At 41.4% G+C, this 20,809-nt stretch overlaps 2 protein-coding genes across 3 annotated transcripts; both read left to right on the top strand.

Moving 5' to 3' along the window:
- Positions 1-6,797: 6,797 nt before the first annotated feature.
- Positions 6,798-18,955, top strand: LOC306920209 (cytochrome P450 1A1-like). Of its 2 annotated transcripts, none has more exons than XM_079496884.1 (7): positions 6,798-6,903; positions 13,984-14,848; positions 14,994-15,120; positions 15,225-15,314; positions 15,958-16,081; positions 17,217-17,303; positions 17,845-18,955. In XM_079496884.1, exons 2-7 carry the CDS (start codon positions 14,009-14,011, stop codon positions 18,140-18,142), a joined length of 1,566 nt encoding a protein of 521 aa, XP_079353010.1. In that variant the 5' UTR covers positions 6,798-6,903; positions 13,984-14,008; the 3' UTR covers positions 18,143-18,955. The 2 variants fall into 2 exon arrangements, with proteins under 2 accessions (XP_079353010.1, XP_079353009.1); XM_079496883.1 differs by lacking the exon at positions 6,798-6,903 and adding an exon at positions 13,557-13,674.
- Positions 6,807-11,633, top strand: LOC306920210 (cytochrome P450 1A1). The gene is made up of 7 exons (XM_079496885.1): positions 6,807-6,903; positions 7,207-8,071; positions 8,226-8,352; positions 8,453-8,542; positions 9,142-9,265; positions 9,842-9,928; positions 10,538-11,633. The coding sequence occupies exons 2-7, from the start codon at positions 7,232-7,234 to the stop codon at positions 10,833-10,835; spliced, it is 1,566 nt and encodes a 521-aa protein (XP_079353011.1). The 5' UTR covers positions 6,807-6,903; positions 7,207-7,231; the 3' UTR covers positions 10,836-11,633.
- Positions 18,956-20,809: the final 1,854 nt, after the last annotated feature.

The raw sequence follows: 20,809 nt of genomic DNA, 5'->3' as shown, positions 1-20,809 counted from the left end.
TGGTCAATGTTTTTTGTTTTGTTTTTCAAAATCATTGCAGTCAAAAAAGATAGAGAGAAGAGAGCATAATATAATTGTGTGTGCATAATAAATAAAGGTCATGAATGAATAGTATGTACGAGTATAAAAAAGAAGTCCCTACTAAAACATGTAATGATTCAGTTTAGCATCACTCTCTGCAGTGCTCTGAGGATGCGGGGGCTCACTCTGAACTTCTTCAGGCGGGCCGGCGGCAGAGGCAATAGAGTCTTTGTTGGGCTTTTTTTATCCCCAGGAATTTGCAGTCGGAGATCTGTAACGCTGTAGATAGGTGCATGCTCCCTCTCCTGCCTGCTAAAATCCACGATCAGCTCTTTGGTCTTACTGATGTTGAGAGGTTGTTTTCCTGACACCACTGTGTTAGTGTGCCAACCTTAGTGTGCCAACCTTAGCTCTGTAGGCCATCTCATCGTCGTTTTTCGATGAGGCCCATCACTGTACAGACTACTGTACAGTAGTCTCTCTTGCATTTGGATTATTGTCCACTTCACTTGGCACCTATTGCTTCCCTTCCTTTGCTTCCCTGGAAGCGGGTGCCCTCTTTTGTGATCCTTCTCAATGTATATTCCTTTTATTTTTTATTTCCACACCAAGAGTTTGTTCTTGGGAGTTTCTCCTTGCCTGATTGATTGTCGAAGATTAGGTATGTTGCTTCATTTTTAAATGTAATGTGGGTCTGTAAAGCCCTTTGACACTAACAGTGATGAATGAAAATATTGTACAATTGAGTTGAATTGGAGTAGGTAAAGTAGCCTACTTTAGGTAGATCTCAGACTTGATACATTCGTGAACACAGTCTATATACATCTATTTTTTAGAGCATGAAGATGGGCAAAAATGTCAAAGGACTTTAGTAGCTATTTTTTCACTTCTCCGTGTAGAATTTTGGCCACGCTACAGTGAATGGGACATGATTGCCTGAGCTCACAGGCAACATTCATTAGGTGTCATGACCTGTATCCCAGCTTAATCCTATTATGCTTGGCCCGATCAGTGCACACGCAAGCCCAGGAGTCGGTTCACTGCTGTCCTACTGATTAAGGGATCAATCTCCCTATATCATAGTATTATTAATTACTACTACTATTATTATTATATGGCAGTTTTTAAAACAGTAAATATACAATCAATGCACCAGAACATAACACATGACATAACACGTACACACAAATACGCAGGAACACATGCATGCATGGCGCACACACATGCATGCGTGCACGCACGCACGCACGCACGCACGCACGCACGCACGCACGCACGCACGCACGCACACACACACACACACACACACACACACAAATGGATACATTAGCAAAGGGTTTTGTGGGGGTTTTTGTGGGTTTTTGTGCACACAAAAGCCTAATAAGTAGGCAGTAGGCCTTCAGGCATACATACTTACAGGTATGTGTTGCAATAATTTGCGTGTGAAGAATCTGACATCCTTTGCACTCATTAGACTCATTTTTATCTCACTCTCACTCTCAGTGGACATAGCATGGTGAGGCATATAGATTATAGAGATCGTCTATTTTCCAGTGAAATGACCCAACCACTCTTTTGAGCTCAATACCCAAAAGAGAAATTTGGTGTCTCTCCTAACTTACAAAAATATATTAATTATACAATTCAATACATACAAAAGTGAAAATAGCAAATCTACTAGTAGATCTGTTATTTTCGCGGTGTGTCCGGCTTTGTCGATCGTCTATACAAACACAATTGGCCCGTGTTTTTCACTGGCAGGTGCATGAGCCAGTAGGATAACAGCAGTAATAGCACATACAGTAGTGTGTTTTGGGGAGGCATTAATTTCGCCTGGCATTTCCAGACTGATCACATGGGATCACTCACAAGTTCCTCCATCCCACGTGATCAGTCTGACAATGCTAGGCTGGAATTAATTGGCATAATGACTAAATTGGGGAGAAAAGGAAAGTACAAAAAAAAGAAAAACGGGTCCATGATGCAATGTTTGGGAAACACTGTTTAACCATTTTAAACCCTATATATACTTACCGGAGTTCCCCAGGGCCCTATAGGCGTCCCCCTATTTTTGCTCTACACACTAAATATATTTATAGCAGATCTACAAGCTCACAATGTGTTGTATTGCGACCTGTTGTGAGCTTGTAGATCGGCTGTTTTCACCACATGTTGGACAACAGGGTTTCATGTGGTTAATGTCACCCTTCTTCTGTGAAACCTGCTCCCCCTCTGATGCAAGGCTGATCAAATTGCTTAAGGAGGATGTAACCTGCGGCATCACCTCAACAACCTGCTCACAACCACTTGAAATCATCAACACATAAGGTTCACATTCAGAATTAGTTTCGACCGTGAGCTGAGGTGTCAAAGACCTCACGATTGAAACGTTGTGTTTTTTGTCTGCTGTGTCGCTGAATAAAATCTTTGGAGCCTCATAAAGTGAGGTGCGAGCCCCTGCTTGTTTCTACGTTGTCTGGTTCAAACAGTTTGGCTCAGCACCAAGGATGGAGGATGTTGCGTTGCATATTTCATTTCACATTCAGAATTTCACATTACTCTATATAGGTACAATCAATAAACAGTCAGGAATTCACTTCTTTGTCCCATTGGTGATGAGGACATAATTTGTCACGTATGCCTCGCACAAAGGGACTGTGTGCAAGGCATACTGCGGACAACAAAGCATACATTCCATACATAGAGGCACACTGTTGGCCAAGTATTCTCATACCACACGCATGCACAGTTGCACACAGACCTAATTGCAGTTGCATGAGTTTGGATTCAGCTCATGTAGTACACGCACATCGCCTCACTTATCTTTCCTACTATTCTCAGTTGTTCCGTCCTGCAGTAAAGCAGAGATGCCATGAAGATAATCTCAATAAGAGACATAGAATCACTATCAGAAACAATACACTTCATTAAAAAAGTCATACAAAAGTGTCTTGCATATAAGTAACAGTAGGCCTATACGTGGGATATAGCCCGGGATTGACATTTAATGCTGCTGGAAGCCTGGAACATAACAGACAAGAATGTCTGTTATGTGAGACCAGTGTCTGTGACATCACTGACATGTAGCCTACTTTGAAATACTAAAATATCTAAAAACACATATAACCCACATTAAAAAACACAGGAAAGTGTTTCTTGTCTCCCAATGCATCATTAAAAGTTTCTTGTCTCCCTATAATGCATATAAGATCTGGTTGAAAAAGGGATGAAGTGGCCCTTTAACATCATTACTTCTAGCATCATCATTGTATAATTGTATCACTGATGGCCTACTACAAACTGTTTCAAGTATTCAATTTATTACATTTATTAAACCACTGAGACCGTTAGTGTGGGAATAGATATGTTTAATTGAGACCCTTTCCAGTGCATCATGTGTGTGTTGTCCAAAAGCAATTGCAAGAAGTTCACATTCACAGGCTCAAGATTTTAACACGCAAGCACTTCCATGGGTGGCGGCGCATTATCACTGTTACTTTATTCTATTGGGTGGATTTTTCACCAGTCGACTCCGGATCAGCCGTTTGCATGCTTGCAGGATGCCTGAGTGGCAGATTGCATGACTCAAAAGCTCGAGAACCTCGCATTTAACAGAAGCTATAGCGCGCAAATATGCACCTCCGTGCCCAACAAGAAAAAAATGGTCTCACGTCCTGCACTTCTCTTTGTTCTGCTAGTTTAAGACCCTTGTGTCTTTCCAGAGAGGCCGTTGCCTTCGCGTGACTGACCAAGCAGATTTAGGATTGTCCCGAAGACCGAGCCCAGCCCACCCCTCTCTGTGCCGGAGCACCACTTTCTCACGCGAACTGCTCCGCGCCGAGCGGGCACCGAGGGCGAGGAGTCCGGGGAGACTCTTCCGACAACTTGGAATCGGATCATCGTATGAATAGCCAGAGCGACTTGGCATTGTTACAGAAACAGAATGGTGCGCATTTTACACAAAATAACCAAATACATGCGCTGACAAGCACCTGAACTGATGGATAACGCCATCCATAACTTCTAAACTGGAGTTTGCGTTGCTATATTGCATTTTTCTTTAAATCAGGTGTCATATAGTCATAATCATTTTGGACATGGGACATGTCACATCATGTGTGTGAAATTAGGCTATATATAAAGAAATCAAATAGGTTTGGCTTACGCAGATCAGGCAAAAAGAAAGAATAGGCATCTGTGTGTTTCCATTGCATCATTCGATTCACGTTAACAAGCAGCAGTGGCAGTGCATTAGCCTTGGTTTTAATTGATTAACGAACAATATAATATCGCAGGGTGCGTTTTACCATTTTGAATCTAAATATCCTTTTATCCCTCAGTCATAAATAATATCCCTTTGGCGGTCGGAGAAATGCGAGAAGTGAAATGAATTGCCTAGTCCTCATGCCTGCAGCCTAATAGCCTAATTAACGTATCCTTCATGGGTGACTCGGTGAGAGAGAGAAAAATGTGTCTATGATGTGTTCTAAAAGCGAAACAGATTTACATTTTTTAAAGACAAAAATGTCACTCTATGTGACGTGTATAGCCTATATGATAGACACCTCAGTCAAAATGCATTAGCCTATATATTAGAAGGAAAAAAATCACACCCGTGTGAAGTGAGGGGCGCTCTTATCATCTTACAACATCGAGGAGGGAATTCGGTATATGTGATGTAATGATGATGTAAAACAAACGGTGACAAAACAATGGGATTTAATGTTTGTGTTAGAGACAAAACAAACATTAATTTATGTCCATTGTCAATGGCGTTTTTAAAACAAACATTGAACTAAAATCAAACATTAAACGTGTATATAGGAGGAGCCCCTCAAAAATACATGACAGCGGTGGCCGGAAGGTCGCCAGTTCGTATCCCCGGACCGGCACGTTAAAATTACCACCGCTGAAGTGCCCTTGAGCAAGGCATCGAACCACTACCATGAAATGTTCTATGAGCAGGGCCTGGCTGTAAACAAGTATCTGATGCTTAGTCCAGTTACCCTGGGTAAATATAGTAACTTTGCTTTGCTTTATAGCTGTCTGGATTGAATGGTGTTTTTCGTGCGTAAAATGCCGTGCGTAAAAAGTCCCATGGTGGGGTATAGGTCTACATATAGCCTCTTCACACAGAGATATCATTAGGCTATACATCATTATCATTACATAATTATAACTATACAAATGCAATGATCAAAGCATAATTATCTCCTGATTGTGTCATGATAAGAGCTTGTTTACATTGTAATTCAGATTGCAAAGCCATCTGGAAAGTAAAGCCCTGTCCGGTTGATTGAGCAGCTTCTCGCGGTTACAAAGCATATCACGCATAATGACCAGTCCGTCCCAAAAGGTAATGAACTCATCTGCCCTGCACTCCGGCAGCGTTTGAGAACCCCCCCCCCCCCCTTTCAAAGAGCTGCATGAGGGAGGCGAAGTCTCGATCACTTCGCTCTCACGCAACGTGGTCAATCTTTAACCCCAGTTAGAGAGTCAACAGGTATAAGCACGCTATCATGGCATTTGACATTTTTTATCGGGACTTAAATCTGACTGCACTTGTTAAGTAGGCTATAGGCATACAAACCATCGTCATTGCATGCAAACGGCCAGCCTGCATTTAAACACTGTTGTTGATTAATAGACCATGAGAGGGCGATGAATCAATGAATGAACACGCACGCGCGGTTTCTTGGCTTTGAGAACGACATGATTGACTGTAATTAAAACATCATGAAAACTTACGTAAACAAAAAGCATAGCCTAAGCCCTAATTATGATACTTTAGCCCAATAAAGATATAAGAGAATACAAATAAAATAGGCCTGTACATATCATGCCAATTATAAATTGAATATCTAAAGGACACAGCAGGAATTAAGTGTAGGTATGGGCTATACAAAACAGTCGACACGACAGTTTTATTTTATATTTTTTACAAAATATGGTGATTAATATAGGCCTATAAGTAAAAAAAATAAAAAAATAAAATTAAAAAATATATATAATATTGTTTAGCTGCGGACCGGAAAGTTTTTATAGGCCCACACACAAACAAATAGCCAATATCCTATCAAGCCTCGATAGAATTTAGGAGATTGGCGGACCTTCAAATTGCCATGCGGTAGCCTGAAGAAGTGATGGTCATAGCGGGAGCATTGGTTCGATATGCGTCCGCACCTCGGACTAGCGCCTGCTCCCGTGCTTGCGGTTATGGTTAGGTTAGGGGTTAGGGGTATCGGATCAATGAATCGTCGGACCAAACACATGTACCCGGTCATAGCACTTTGATGTATGTCTCAACAATCTCATATAGTTTACTAATACTAAAATGCAATTTGTATGTAACAGCCAGGATTTTTTTATTTGTGATTTTCGACCATTTTAAACTAATGTCCTATAGGTCTTTTTACATTCTAACTTCATCATTTGTTCAAATAGGCCTATAGGACATATAGGCCTACTTTTTTATTCTGTTTAATTTTCACTCCACGTCTCCACCTTCCGTAGCTTCTGTAGTTGCACGTCTTCGCTTTGAAATCTTTTATGGCACGGTTGGCACCTCTGAGTCTATCAACTACCGCAGAGGGAGCGCGTGTGTGCGTGACACGGTATGCGTGTGTATAGTCGAGAGAGAGAGAGAGAGAGAGAGAGAGAGCGAGAGAGAGAGAGAGAGAGAGAGAGAGAGAGCGAGCGTGTGTGTTACGTCATAGACAACAACAACCAATGAAACCAAGGAAGGCTGTATATAAGAAAGAAGTGCCCATTCTCTGTTTTGGAGACAGAAGGGGAGTTAACTGGGACAATACCTGTCCTAATATTGTTATTAACTTCGCATGCCTTTGCTCATCTGAAAGGATTACTAACTTCCACTATAAGGTAGGCATACTTTGTGCACATCATTGCTGAATGCTTTACAGAACAACCAATAGCTTGTTGTTTATGATGGGAAATATATTTTAGGAGTGTTTGTAATTATATTGAAAATAGTAGAAATAGTAGAAATAATATAATATATTTTATCAGTGTTTTATTTATATAATTCTGTGATATGTAGCCTACTAGATGTTTGCATACTAATTGTATATTTTTGCAAATATATAGAGTCAAATGATTACTAAAACCTGAATGATTACTTAACCCTAACATCTCCATAGTAACATCCCGTCTGTCTACTTCCAGGTTGTATTGAAGTGGAATTATAGTCATGGCACTCATGATCCTGCCCTTCATCGGTGCAGTGTCTATATGTGAGAGTCTGGTGGCTACGGCAACTGTTTGTCTGGTTTACCTGATGCTCAAGTGCTTCCACACCGAGATACCCGAGGGGCTCCGTCGGCTCCCAGGACCCAGACCCCTGCCCATCATCGGAAACGTGCTGGAGGTGGGCAGCAAGCCTCACCTCAGCCTGACTGCAATGAGCAAGCGCTTTGGCCCCGTCTACCAGATACAAATTGGCATGCGTCCAGTGGTGGTCCTGAGCGGGAGTGAGACAGTGCGGCAAGCTCTCATCAAACAAGGGGAAGAGTTTGCTGGCAGGCCGGACCTGTACAGCTTCCAGTTCATCAACGACGGGAAAAGTTTGGCGTTCAGCACTGACCAGGCTGGTGTGTGGCGTGCCCGCCGCAAGCTGGCCATGAGTGCCCTGCGTTCCTTCTCCAGCCTTGAGGGCACGACCCCCGAGTACTCCTGCATGTTGGAGGAACACGTCTGCAAAGAGGGAGAGTACCTCATCAAGCAGCTACACGAGGTCATGAAAACCGACGGCAGCTTTGACCCCTTCCGTCACATTGTGGTGTCTGTTGCCAATGTCATCTGTGGAATGTGCTTTGGCCGGCGCTACGACCACGATGACCAGGAGCTGGTCGGTTTGGTCAACATAAGTGATGAGTTTGGGAAGGTGGCCGGCAGCGGTAATCCTGCAGACTTTATACCAATTCTGCGCTTCCTCCCCAGCATTACCATGAAGAGGTTTATAGATATCAATGATCGTTTCAACAACTTTGTGAAGAAGATCGTCAGTGAGCACTATGCTACTCATAATAAGGTACATCTAACTCTAAATCCATACCAAAATGCCCTTGATTCCATTAAACTATATTTTACATGACAGAATTGTGCTGCAAGACATGACTGACAAAACGGTGTCTGTAATGTACATTAGCTTACCCGTTGCTGACAGTCTGTCGGTCTGTTTTCAGGACAATATTCGTGACATCACAGATTCCCTCATTGATCACTGTGATGACCGGAAGTTGGATGAAAACTCCAATATCCAGATGTCTGATGAGAAGATTGTCGGCATTGTCAATGACTTGTTCGGAGCTGGTAAGTTCAGTTCCTCGATTTGTGAATGATCATACACAAACATGACAAAAAGCAAAGAAAAAATATATGGTGGCATCATAGAGTACTGTTTCTTTCACAGGTTTTGACACAGTCAGTACTGCATTGTCTTGGTCTGTAATGTACCTGGTGGCTTATCCAGAGATCCAAGAAAGGCTTTACCAAGAACTGAGTAAGTGTAACTGTATTTTACTCAAGACTGAAAGAGACATCAATAGGATTGATGTTACAACGGTATTAGTCACCTATGCAACCAAACTGTCATTGGGGTCTCATTCTCAATCCCTCCATGGACTAAGATAGACCTTAGGGAATTGTGGTATTTGTCAACCATGATATGCTGCATGCATACCATTTCTGACATGAAAGTTGTTCCACACACACACACACACACACACACACACACACACACACACACACACACACACACACACACACACACACACACACACACACACACACACACACACACACACACACACACACACACACTTAGCTTAGCTTAGCTGCTCAACTGAAGGACAATAATGTCCTAATAACTTAATATATGGTATAAATATACTATTCAATTATTCCTAAGTGCCAAATGAATTCTCAGCATGCAGCTCACACATTTGTCTGAGTGCAAAAATACATTATTACAAGCCACTAATAGTTTAGTGTCAGATCACTAACAAATAAAATATCATAGCACAATGTACACTTTACAATTTACACAATGCATTTCCCACCCTGCCTGATATTCACTGTTATCTCATTGTTTCTCAACAGAGGATAAAGTGGGATTGAATCGCAGTCCTCGTATTTCTGACAGATCAGGTCTGCCTCTCCTGGATGCATTTATCCTTGAAACCTTCCGTCACTCTTCCTTCCTGCCTTTCACCATCCCACACTGGTAAATTTAATCTACACTATGAAACAGGAATGGTCAACCACCTCTTTTTGATCTGCCAGGTGATCAGATTGAGTTGATCAAAAATACATGCAACATTTCTCCCTAGATAGTCAGAAGTTATCTTAACGTTTGATATTAAATTATTGACTCATTATCTTTTTTGTTTGTTTGTGATGTGGTTATTATTAACCACTTACAATCAACAGAAATACATGTAGCTCACAATGCATTGCATTGTGGCACATTGAGCACTACCACAAAATGTAGATCTAATTTACACTATAGGGCCACCAGGGTATACATATGTGGTTAAATTGTAAACATGTATTCTATGCTTGAACTATTGTAATGACCAGCCTTATGTATAAGCTTAGGTGGTTTTCACTGTGATCACGGCAGTGTTGGAAAATGGCGATGATCATGGGCCCGCAAAGGCTGCCTACCCTGACTTAAATTTGTTATTAGGATGGGTGGCCCTAATGTGAATTGGAAACCACAGGAATCATAACAAACCATCGCAAGTATCAGAGAGAAAATATGGCATATGACTGTAAATGCTCTTTCTTTTATTTTTAGCACCACTAAAGACACATCCCTCAATGGCTATTTCATCCCCAAAGATACCTGTGTCTTCATCAATCAGTGGCAGATCAATCATGACCCGTAAGTATGATGTCTAGTACAGAACTTCTAAGCTTCTCAGCTTCTCAGAAACGTGAGCTTGTTTTGTAGTAAGATCCACATTCTGTGTTAAACATAGAAGGTACATTCAGACTGCCTGGACATGATAAAAAAATAAGTGCAGAACATATACAAGTGACATTTGGTGACTGTAACTCAGTAAATGCACACGCAATAACAACATAGTACTTGTTTCTCCAGCTGGGTCCTGGACTAGATGCCACTATATTCGCTTTGGTGAAATACATGTACCACTTGAGTAAAAAAAGAAGAAGACATCTTTCAATTGGTCTCTGTTCATGCTGCTTGGAGCATAAACAAAGCGATATAATGTCAATTATATGTCACTTAATTTATATAGGATCTTTACATTGATTTATTGAATCGTCACACAATAACACAACTAACCTAATTACACAATAATCCCTCTTTCAAGTTATTTATTTGAGACCCTATCAGAGCATCTCATTATCCAATGCTGAGTGTCAACCCCATCGGTTGTGAAACCTTGATGTATCATGAGTCATGACAGTCTCATGTCTGTGACTCTCTCATTTCTCGAGCTTACGTTAGTTATCTAATTCTTCACAGTGAGCTGTGGAAAGATCCATGCTCTTTCGACCCAGCCCGTTTCCTGAGTGCCGACGGCACAGAACTCAACAAGCTGGAGGGCGAGAAGGTGATGATTTTCGGCATGGGTAAGCGACGCTGCATCGGCGAGGTCATCGCACGGAACGAATGCTACCTCTTCTTGGCCATACTCGTCCAGAGGATACACTTCTACGCTATGCCTGGTCAACCGCTGGACATGACTGCCGAGTATGGTCTCACTATGAAACACAAACGCTGCCACCTGAGGGCCACCCTACGAGCAAGGACTGAGGAATGATACTATTGTTCCACACTATGTTTGTAGGTTTATTATGTAGACTCTGATATTAGTCCAGTTGTGATTAATAAGCCGGGGACGATGCTTCCTTCACAGACGGAGGCTTTATTTATAATGCCGCTGTGGGCACTGACTGAGGCTATTGCATGGAAGGGGCATCTTTAGGAATGGCAGACATGAGAATCATGTTGAGAAGTTCACGTGAGAGCTTTCCATGTTTCAGTTCCTACGGGTAGCTGGTGTTTCTAAATTCTACCAGCAGAGGCTAGACACAGATTATCTTTCCTGTCCCCTAGTTAAATGCTTCCACTCAGTATTAAGTCCCAGCTCATGTAACACATCCTCTTGGCTCAACACCACTCAGTAGCAGTTATAAAACACTTAGCCGGCGGAGACTTGCTGTTGGCTCCGTGTCGGGGATCTGCACATAACAGGCATGTTTGTCCCAGCAAATTTGACATTTGTGTTTTTGTATTTAAGAAAAAAATAAAAGTACAATTATATGTGCCTATAAACTGTCATTCAGGTGATACGATTCCACTTCTAAGCTAACTATATTTTATTTTACTGTATTATGTAAGACACTGAAGCTATGATGGTATCCCAAAATGTGACTTTTTTTGTGTATTTGCATTTTTGTAAAGTCATTTTTATGTTCCTAAAATGTGTTTATATTTGTGATGATGATATTGTTTTACTGTGCAGCTGTATGATTTGTCTTATTACCAAAAGAGTTTTACTGAATATAGCAGTGAAGTTGTTTTTGTTATTATAATTGATTTTGTAACATGCAATGAAGGACTTTAGTCACAGGAATAAAAGAAGTGTGACACGTTTCCTGTTGTTTCCGTTGTCTTGCTTCAGGCATTTCTGGGGGTATAGGACAGTTAAACGGTTAACCGTCAATCTATGTTCCTCATACAATATTCTACAATACCTAATAAAGGTAAAAACATTTGAAGAGAAGAAAACAACCTTACAGAATGACATGTACCTTTGAGGTGCGCATCAAAAATGAAACTTGTTGAAATGAGTGTAAAATAAGTAAAATATTTAGGAATTACAGTATCTTGGATAAAAACCTAAAATTTGAAAAGCAGGTAAAGCACATATGCAAGAAGGTTAAACAAAATTGAAATTGTTTTCGTCACATTAGAAGGGACAAAACTGCACAGCTGTAGCCTACATGCACGCTATGATTTTCAGCCTTACATGGTCACAATACTCTCTGTCTTAAAACCAATAACATCATTATACAAACAGGCTATAAAAATCATGGATCAAAAACCGATGAGATGGCACCTTTGTGGTATTTAAAAAAAAAACACAACCTTTTTACGTTTGGAAATGTTTTTTCTACCATCAAATTGTTTTTCTAAATGTTTACATGGTCATGTTTCACCTTTGTTCTCTGGACTGGTTGATAGTCTTCCGAGCTCTGGTAGAGCAACTACACAAGCCTCAACAAGTGGTGGTAACTGTATTGTTCCCCGGTGTAACAATTCTTTCGGACAGTATACCTTCTCAGTAAAGGGGGCAAACCTTTGGAACTCCTTGCCTACGGGTCTAAAACTAGAGACGGATGGTAATGTCTCCTACAGGACTTAAACTATGGTCTCATAGCTTACTAATACTAAAATGCAATTTGGTAACAGCCTTGGGTTTTTTTAATTTGTGATTTTACACCATTTTAGACAAATGTCCTAGCCCTATAGGTCTTTTTACATTCTAACTTCATCATTTGTTCGAATAAGACATATAGGCCTACTTTTTATTGTCTCCACCAGGCCGAAGGCATGGGGAGAGAGTATGTTTTGCACTCCGTCCGTGTGTGTGTGTGTCCGTCCGTCCGTCCTTCTGTCCGTCTGTTACCAGCTAATCTCCGGCACCGTTAACCCAGTCGATGCCAAACTTTGCACACACACTCCCTGGATGCCAACGATGAACCTCTGCCCCACATTTTCCAGAACGGCCTGTTATAGCGCCACCATGAGGCAGCTTTTCACATGTTTTACCTAAAACTGCACCGATCTGCGTGAAACGTTGCATGCACACTCCCTAGAGGCCAAGGACAAACCTTTGACCTGCATTTTCCGCATCTGCCTTTTATAGCGCCACCAGGAGGCCGACTTTTGTAAAATATTTTTTTTTATATTACTCCTCCAGATTCTGTCCAAAAATCTCACAAATCGTTACACAGTAATGGTCATGTGCTCAAGTCGGATCTGTCCGATATTTCATATCCTAGCCAATTATAGCCTAATTGGCCTCAGAGATGCTATGAGTGATCTGGCTCTGCATTTCCTCAACAAAATGAACAAACAAAAAAACATGTTTCTATTACTCCTAAACATTTTGCCAAACATCACACACACTCATATCCTCCTGGTGGAGACCTGTGCCCAGAAGGGCACTTTTTCTAGTTCTGTCTAATTTTCACTCCACCTTCCCTTCTGTAGTTTACTAGTTGCAAGTCTTGGCTGAAATCTTTTATGGCACCTCTGAGTCTTTCAACTACCGCAGAGTGAGCGAGAGGTGCGTGCGTGACACAGCGTGTGTATAATCGAGAGAGAGAGAGAGAGAGAGAGAGAGAGAGAGAGAGAGAGAGAGAGAGAGAGAGAGAGAGAGAGAGAGAGAGAGAGAGAGAGAGTGTTACGTCATAGACAACAACAACCAATGAAACCAAGGAAGGCTGTATATAAGAAGTGCCCATTCTCTGTTTTGGAGACAGAAAGAGAGTTAACTGGGACAATACATGTCCTATAGCTAATATTGTTATTAACTTGGCATGCCTTTGCTCATCTGAAAGGATTACTAATTTGTTATCTTCCACTATAAGGTAGGCATACTTTGTGCAAATCATTACTGAATGCTTTACAGAACACCCAATAGCTTGTTGTTTATGATGGGAAATATATTTTAGGAGTGTTTGGAAATTATATTGAAAATAGTACAATATATATAATATATTTCATCAGTGTTTTATTTATTTAATTCTGTGATATGTAGCCTACTAGATGTAAACTGCAATGGTTTGCATACTAATTGTATATTCTTCAACATGCAATTATATCAAATGATTACTAAAACCTGCATGATTACTTAACCCTAACATCTCCATAGTAACATCCCGTCTGTCTACTTCCAGGTTGTATTGAAGTGGAATTATAGTCATGGCATTCATGATCCTGCCCTTCATCGGTGCAGTGTCTATATGTGAGAGTTTGGTGGCTATGGCAACTGTTTGTCTGGTTTACCTGATGCTCAAGTGCTTCCACACCGAGATCCCAGAGGGGCTCCGTCGGCTCCCAGGACCCAGACCCCTGCCCATCATCGGAAACGTGCTGGAGGTGGGCAGCAAGCCTCACCTCAGCCTGACTGCAATGAGCAAGCGCTTCGGCCCTGTCTACCAGATACAAATTGGCATGCGTCCAGTGGTTGTCCTGAGCGGGCGTGAGACAGTGCGGCAAGCTCTCATCAAACAAGGGGAAGAGTTTGCTGGCAGGCCGGACCTGTACAGCTTCCAGTTCATCAGCGACGGGAAAAGTCTGTCCTTCAGCACTGACCAGGCTAGTGTGTGGCGTGCCCGCCGCAAGCTGGCCATGAATGCCCTGCGTTCCTTCTCCAGCCTTGAGGGCACGACCCCCGAGTACTCCTGCATGTTGGAGGAACACGTCTGCAAAGAGGGAGAGTACCTCGTCAAGCAACTACACAAGGTCATGAAGACCGACGGCAGCTTTGACCCCTTCCGTCACATTGTGGTGTCTGTTGCCAATGTCATCTGTGGAATGTGCTTTGGCCGGCGCTACGACCACGATGACCAGGAGCTGGTCAGTTTGGTCTCAATGGTTGATGAGTTTGGGAAGGTGGTCGCCAGCGGTAATCCTGCAGACTTTATACCCATTCTGCGCTTCCTCCCCAGTATTACCATGAAGAAATTTATAGCTATCAATGAACGTTTCAATAACTTTGTGCAGAAGATCGTCAGTGAGCACTATGCTACTCATAATAAGGTACATGGAACTATAAATCCTTACCAAAATGCCCTTGATTCCATTAAACTATATTTTACATAAAATAATTGTGCTGCAAGACACAAAACTGTCTCTGTAATGTAGCCTACATTAGCTTACCCGTTGTCTGTCGGTCTGTTTTCAGGACAATATTCGTGACATCACAGATTCCCTCATTGATCACTGTGATGACCGGAAGTTGGATGAAAACTCCAATATTCAGATGTCTGATGAGAAGATTGTCGGCATTGTCAATGACTTGTTCGGAGCTGGTAAGTTCAGTTCCTCCACTTGTGAATGATAATACACAACGAAACATGACAAAAAGCAAAGAAAGAATATATGGTGGCATCATAGAGTTCTGTTTCTTTCACAGGTTTTGACACAGTCAGTACTGCATTGTCTTGGTCTGTAATGTACCTGGTGGCTTATCCAGAGATCCAAGAAAGGCTTTACCAAGAACTGAGTAAGTGTAACTGTATTTTACTCAAGACTGAAAGAGACATCAATAGGATTGATGTTACACCGGTATTAGTCACCATATGCAACCAAACTGTCATTGGGGTCTCATTCTCAATCCCTCCATGGACTAATTTAGAACTTCATGATGCATGATGATGCATGGCATTTGATATGCTGCATGCATACCATTTCTAACATGAAAGTTGTTCTACTCAGTGCAATTGGCAAACATAAATATAAATGGACACTTTAAATGAATTCTCTCTCACACAGACGCACGCACACACGCACACACACACACACACACACACACACACACACACACACACACACACACACACACACACACACACACACACACACACACACACAGTATAACCTGTATAAATAGAGCTCAACTGAAGGACAATAATGTCCTAATTACTTAATATACAGTATAAATGTACTATTCAATTAATCCTAACTGCCAAATAGATTAATTCTCAGCATGCAGCTCACACATATTGTCTGAATGCAAAATGATATTATTACAAGCCACTAATTGTTTAGTGTCAGATCACTAACAAATATCATAGCACATGTAGACTTTACACAATGCATTTCCCACCCTGCCTGATATTCACTGTTATCTCATTGTTTCTCAACAGAGGATGAAGTGGGATTGAATCGCAGTCCTCGTATTTCTGACAGATCAAGTCTGCCTCTCCTGGATGCATTTATCCTTGAAACCTTCCGTCACTCTTCCTTCCTGCCTTTCACCATCCCACACTGGTAAGTTTAATAGACTATGTGACAACCGGGTATAGTCTGGTGACCACCGGAGAGACGGGTGACAGCCGGAATGTAGACGGCACCCGGGTGAGCAGTATGGGTTAGCGCCCCAGCCTGTGTCCTCTGTGAGGAGGAAGCGGAAGCCCCCTTTAGGAGGGCCATTATAATCCACCACTCCTGAATGAAGTGCCTGGTGCTGGGAGTCTCGTGCAACACACAGGTCCTGGGCCTGGTGAGACCCTAACCCTAACCGGACAGGAGTCAACCCACAGAGCCTAGTCCTTCCACGTGCCAGAATTTGGTTCTCCCAGTCCCGGCAGATTAGTTCCGGAGCAACGGATTGTGTGGCCTTGCTCATTCCCTGATGGATTGATCGAGGGTAGCTACTGAGACGTAAATCGGGATTTGATCAACCCCGGCTGGGTCGCCTGAGTGAGGGGTATGATGTTGGTAGACCCGAAACCCCGTTGACCTCAGGATACATCACTGAGGATATGTCCCAGGTGCATCCATGCGATGTATTTTTAGTTATAATCTACACTATGAAACAGGAATGGTCAACCACTTCTTTTTGATCTGCCAGGTGATCAGATTGAGTTGATAAAAAATACATGCAACATTTCTCCCCAGATAGTCATAACGTTTGATATTAAATTATTGACTCATAATTTGTCTTGTTTTTTTTGTTGTGTGGTTATTATTAACCACCACAATCAACGGAAATAAGTGTACAAGCTCACAATGCATTGCATTGTGGCACATTGAGCACTACCATATTGAGCAATACATTTAGAACATGTAGATCTAATTTACACTAGGGCCACCAGGGTATATGTGGTTAAATTATTCACTTATTCTATGCTTGAACTATTGTAATTACCAGCCTATAATAATATGTCATATAATAATGTGGTTTTCACTGTCTGGCACTGGGTGATCACGGCAGTGTTGTGAAACGGCTAAGTGATCATGGGCCCGCAAAAGTTGCCCACCCCGACTGAAATTTGTTATTAGGATGCGTGGCCCTAATGTGAATTGGAAACCAACCAGTTAGTTAGTACACAGTAGGCCTATCAGAGAGTATCAGAGAGAAAATATGTCATATGACAGTAAATGCTCTTTCTTGTATTTGTAGCACCACTAAAGACACATCCCTCAATGGCTATTTCATCCCCAAAGATACCTGTGTCTTCATCAATCAGTGGCAGATCAATCATGACCCGTAAGTATGATAGTACAGAGCTTCTAAGCTTCTCAGCTTCTCAGAAACGTGAGCTTGTTTTGTAGTAAGATCCACATTCTGTGTTAAACATATAAGGTACATTCAGACTGCCTGGACATGATAAAAAATCAGTGCAGAACCTATACAAGTGACATTTGGTGAATTTATTGTACTGTAACTCAGAAAATACACATGCACAAATGCACATGCACAAAAAAACAATCTTTTAAATTGTCTCTGTTCATGCTGCTTGGAGCACAAACAAAGCGATATAATGTCACTTATATCACATGTCACATAATTTATATAGGATCTTTACATTGATTTATTGAATTGTCACACAATAACACAACTAACCTAAGTACACAGCAATCCCCCTTTTAAAGCTGTTATTGATTTGAGACCCTGTCAGAACATCTCATTATCCAATGCTGAGTGTCAACCCCACCGGTTGAGAAACCTTGATGTATCATGACAGGCAGTCTCATGTCTGTGACTCCCTCGTTTCTCGAGCTTACGTTAGTTATCTAATTCTTCACAGTGAGCTGTGGAAAGATCCATCCTCTTTCGACCCAGACCGTTTCCTGAGTGCCGACGGCACAGAACTCAACAAGCTGGAGGGCGAGAAGGTGATGGTTTTTGGCATGGGTAAGCGACGCTGCATCGGCGAGGTCATCGCACGGAACGAATGCTACCTTTTCTTGGCCATACTCGTCCAGAGGATACACTTCTACGCTATGCCTGGTCAACAGCTGGACTTGACTCCTGAGTATGGTCTCACTATGAAACACAAACGCTGCCACCTGAGGGCCAACCTACGAGCAAGGACTGAGGAATGATGCTATTGTTCCACACTATGTTTGTAGGTGGTTTATTATGTAGACTCTGATATTAGTCCAGTTGTGATTAATAAGCCGGGGACGATGCTGCCTTCACAGACGGAGGCTTTATTTATAAAGCCGTTGTGGGCACTGAGGCATGCATGGAAGGGGCATGTGTAGGAATGGCAGACATGAGAATCATGTTGAGAAGTTCACATGGGAGCTTTCCATGTTTCAGTTCCTACAGGTACCAGCTACCTGGTACCAGCAGAGGCTAGACACAGATTACCTTTCCTGTCCCCTAGTTAAATGCTTCCACTCAGTATTAAGTCCCAGCTCATGTAACACATCCTTTTGGCTCAACACCACTCAGTAGCAGTTATAAAACACTTAGCTGACTAGCTGTTGGCTCCGTGTTGGGGATGTTATATGATCTGCATAACAGGCATGTTTGTTCCAGCAAATTTGACATTTGTGTTTTTGCATTTAAATGTGCCTATATATAAAGCTGTCATTCAGGTGATGCGATACCACTTCTAAGCTAAATATATTTCATTTCACTGTATTATGTAAGACACTGAAGCTATATGTCCCAAAATGTGACTTTTTTGTGTATTTGCATTTTTGTAAAGTCATTTTTACGTTCCTAACATTTGTATATGTTTGTGATTTTACCGTGCAGCTGATTTGTCTGAATACCAAAAGAGTTTTACTGAATATAGCAGTGAAGTTGTTTTTGTTAATATAATTGATTTTGTAACATGCAATGAAGGACTTGTGTACAGTGCATCATTTAGTCATTCACAGGAATAAAAGAAGTGTGACACGTTTCCTTTTGTTTCTGTTGTCTTGCTTCATACATTTCTGGGGGTATAGGACAGTTAAACGGTTAACCGTAACTTTAAATATAATCTTGTTCCTCATACAATACAATATTTTACAATACCTAATAAAGAAAAAACATTTGAAGAGACGAAATCAACCTTACAGAATGAGATATGTTAGAATATGTTTAGGTCCTATTTGAACTGGCCACATATAGGACTGCAACCTTATTTATTGACATGACGTTATCATAGACGGTTATCCGCGGTTAACTGCCCACAGTCCAAAGGTTAAATGTTTATGTTTATTTTGCTTACAGTGTGTTAGCACGAGTGCTAGTTTTCACAACCTATCCACAGGAGACTTTTCTAAAAATACGGTAACACTTTAGTTAAAAAAAAACAAGTAGCCTACAAAAAATGGAATATATTACATTAACCTACAAAACAAAAGTAAACATAATCACTCAGGTAACCAGTCAGAAACTATACCAAACAATGTCCAAATGCTCATCCTTATGCACACACACACACACACACACACACACACACACACACACACACACACACACACACACACACACACACACACACACACACACACACACACACACACACACACACACACACACACACACACAGATGTAGTAGGCCTATAGTGGCCTAGATTGAATGTCTTATGCTAATGGAGCAAGATGTTCCACAATCCACAATAACTTGCCCCATGTCATCATTGAATAGTAGAATAAGCAATAAGTTCTCATTACAATGTCAACATTCAAATCAGCTCATTCGTGGTATTTGTTTTACAGCCCGCCAATTTATTTTGGTGGCAAAGGGACACTCTGAGGCAAAAGGGCAGGTGCCCAAGCCCCAAAAGTCCCCCCACCCCCCTGTATGTGCCTGCACACGCACGCACGCATGCACGCACTCACGCACACACACAAACACACATAGGTGGAGTACTCAGATCATTTACCTAAATAAAAGTACCAATACAGCAATGAAAAATTACTGCAAGTAAAAGTCCTGGATGAAAAATTGCATTTAAGTAAAAGTATTAGGAACAAAATGTACTTAAATTGGGGTGGCAGGCAGTGGCTCAGGGGTAGAGTGACCGGTTGCAGGGAACCGCAAGCTTCCCAGTTCAAACCCGGGCTCCCCCAGAGTTAGTGTCGAAGTGTCCTTGAGCAAGACTCTGAACCCTTACTTGCTCCCGATGTGCAAGTTGGTGCCTTGCATCGTTTCCTCCGGCATCGGTGTGAGAATGGGTGAATGTAATGCACAATCTCTTTAAAGCGCCTTGGATAAAGGTGCTATATAAATGCACCATTAAATTATATAATATTATTAAACAGTGACATCATTAGATTATTTTCCCTACCAAAGCATCAGTGTGTATGCACTATACATGTTACTGTAAGGTGGAGCTTGCTTGAATTATTTTTCATAGTTAGCTAATTTAGTGTGAGATTAGTTAGATTAATTTACTATAGTTTACTAGATTATTAGATTAGTTTAGTGTGAGATTATCAATATGATTAGAAAAGAAAAGAAGAAAAGTTCTAATGCACAACATAACATGTTTTCTGTTTTTGGGACTTTTTCAGATATTAGATATTTGATTAAAAAATGATTAAAACTTTTATTGAAATCAACATATTTGATTTGATTTAAATGCTATTATGTATGTTGAGCTGGACAAAATATGTATCTTCAGTGAGAACAAGAAATACCCTTTATCACAACATCATTGATTCAATATTTCTGACATTGAAAATCTATGATATGATATCATGTGCCTATTAAAAGGGTTTCAAACAGAAGTTGGATTTAGTGAAATTGCCACCTATCTCAATAC

Source organism: Electrona antarctica (genome assembly GCF_951216825.1).
Source record: "Electrona antarctica genome assembly, chromosome: 3".
NCBI lineage: Eukaryota > Metazoa > Chordata > Actinopteri > Myctophiformes > Myctophidae > Electrona > Electrona antarctica.
Note: the sequence above shows the minus strand (reverse complement) of the source record. Positions and strands in the feature narration are given on the sequence as shown.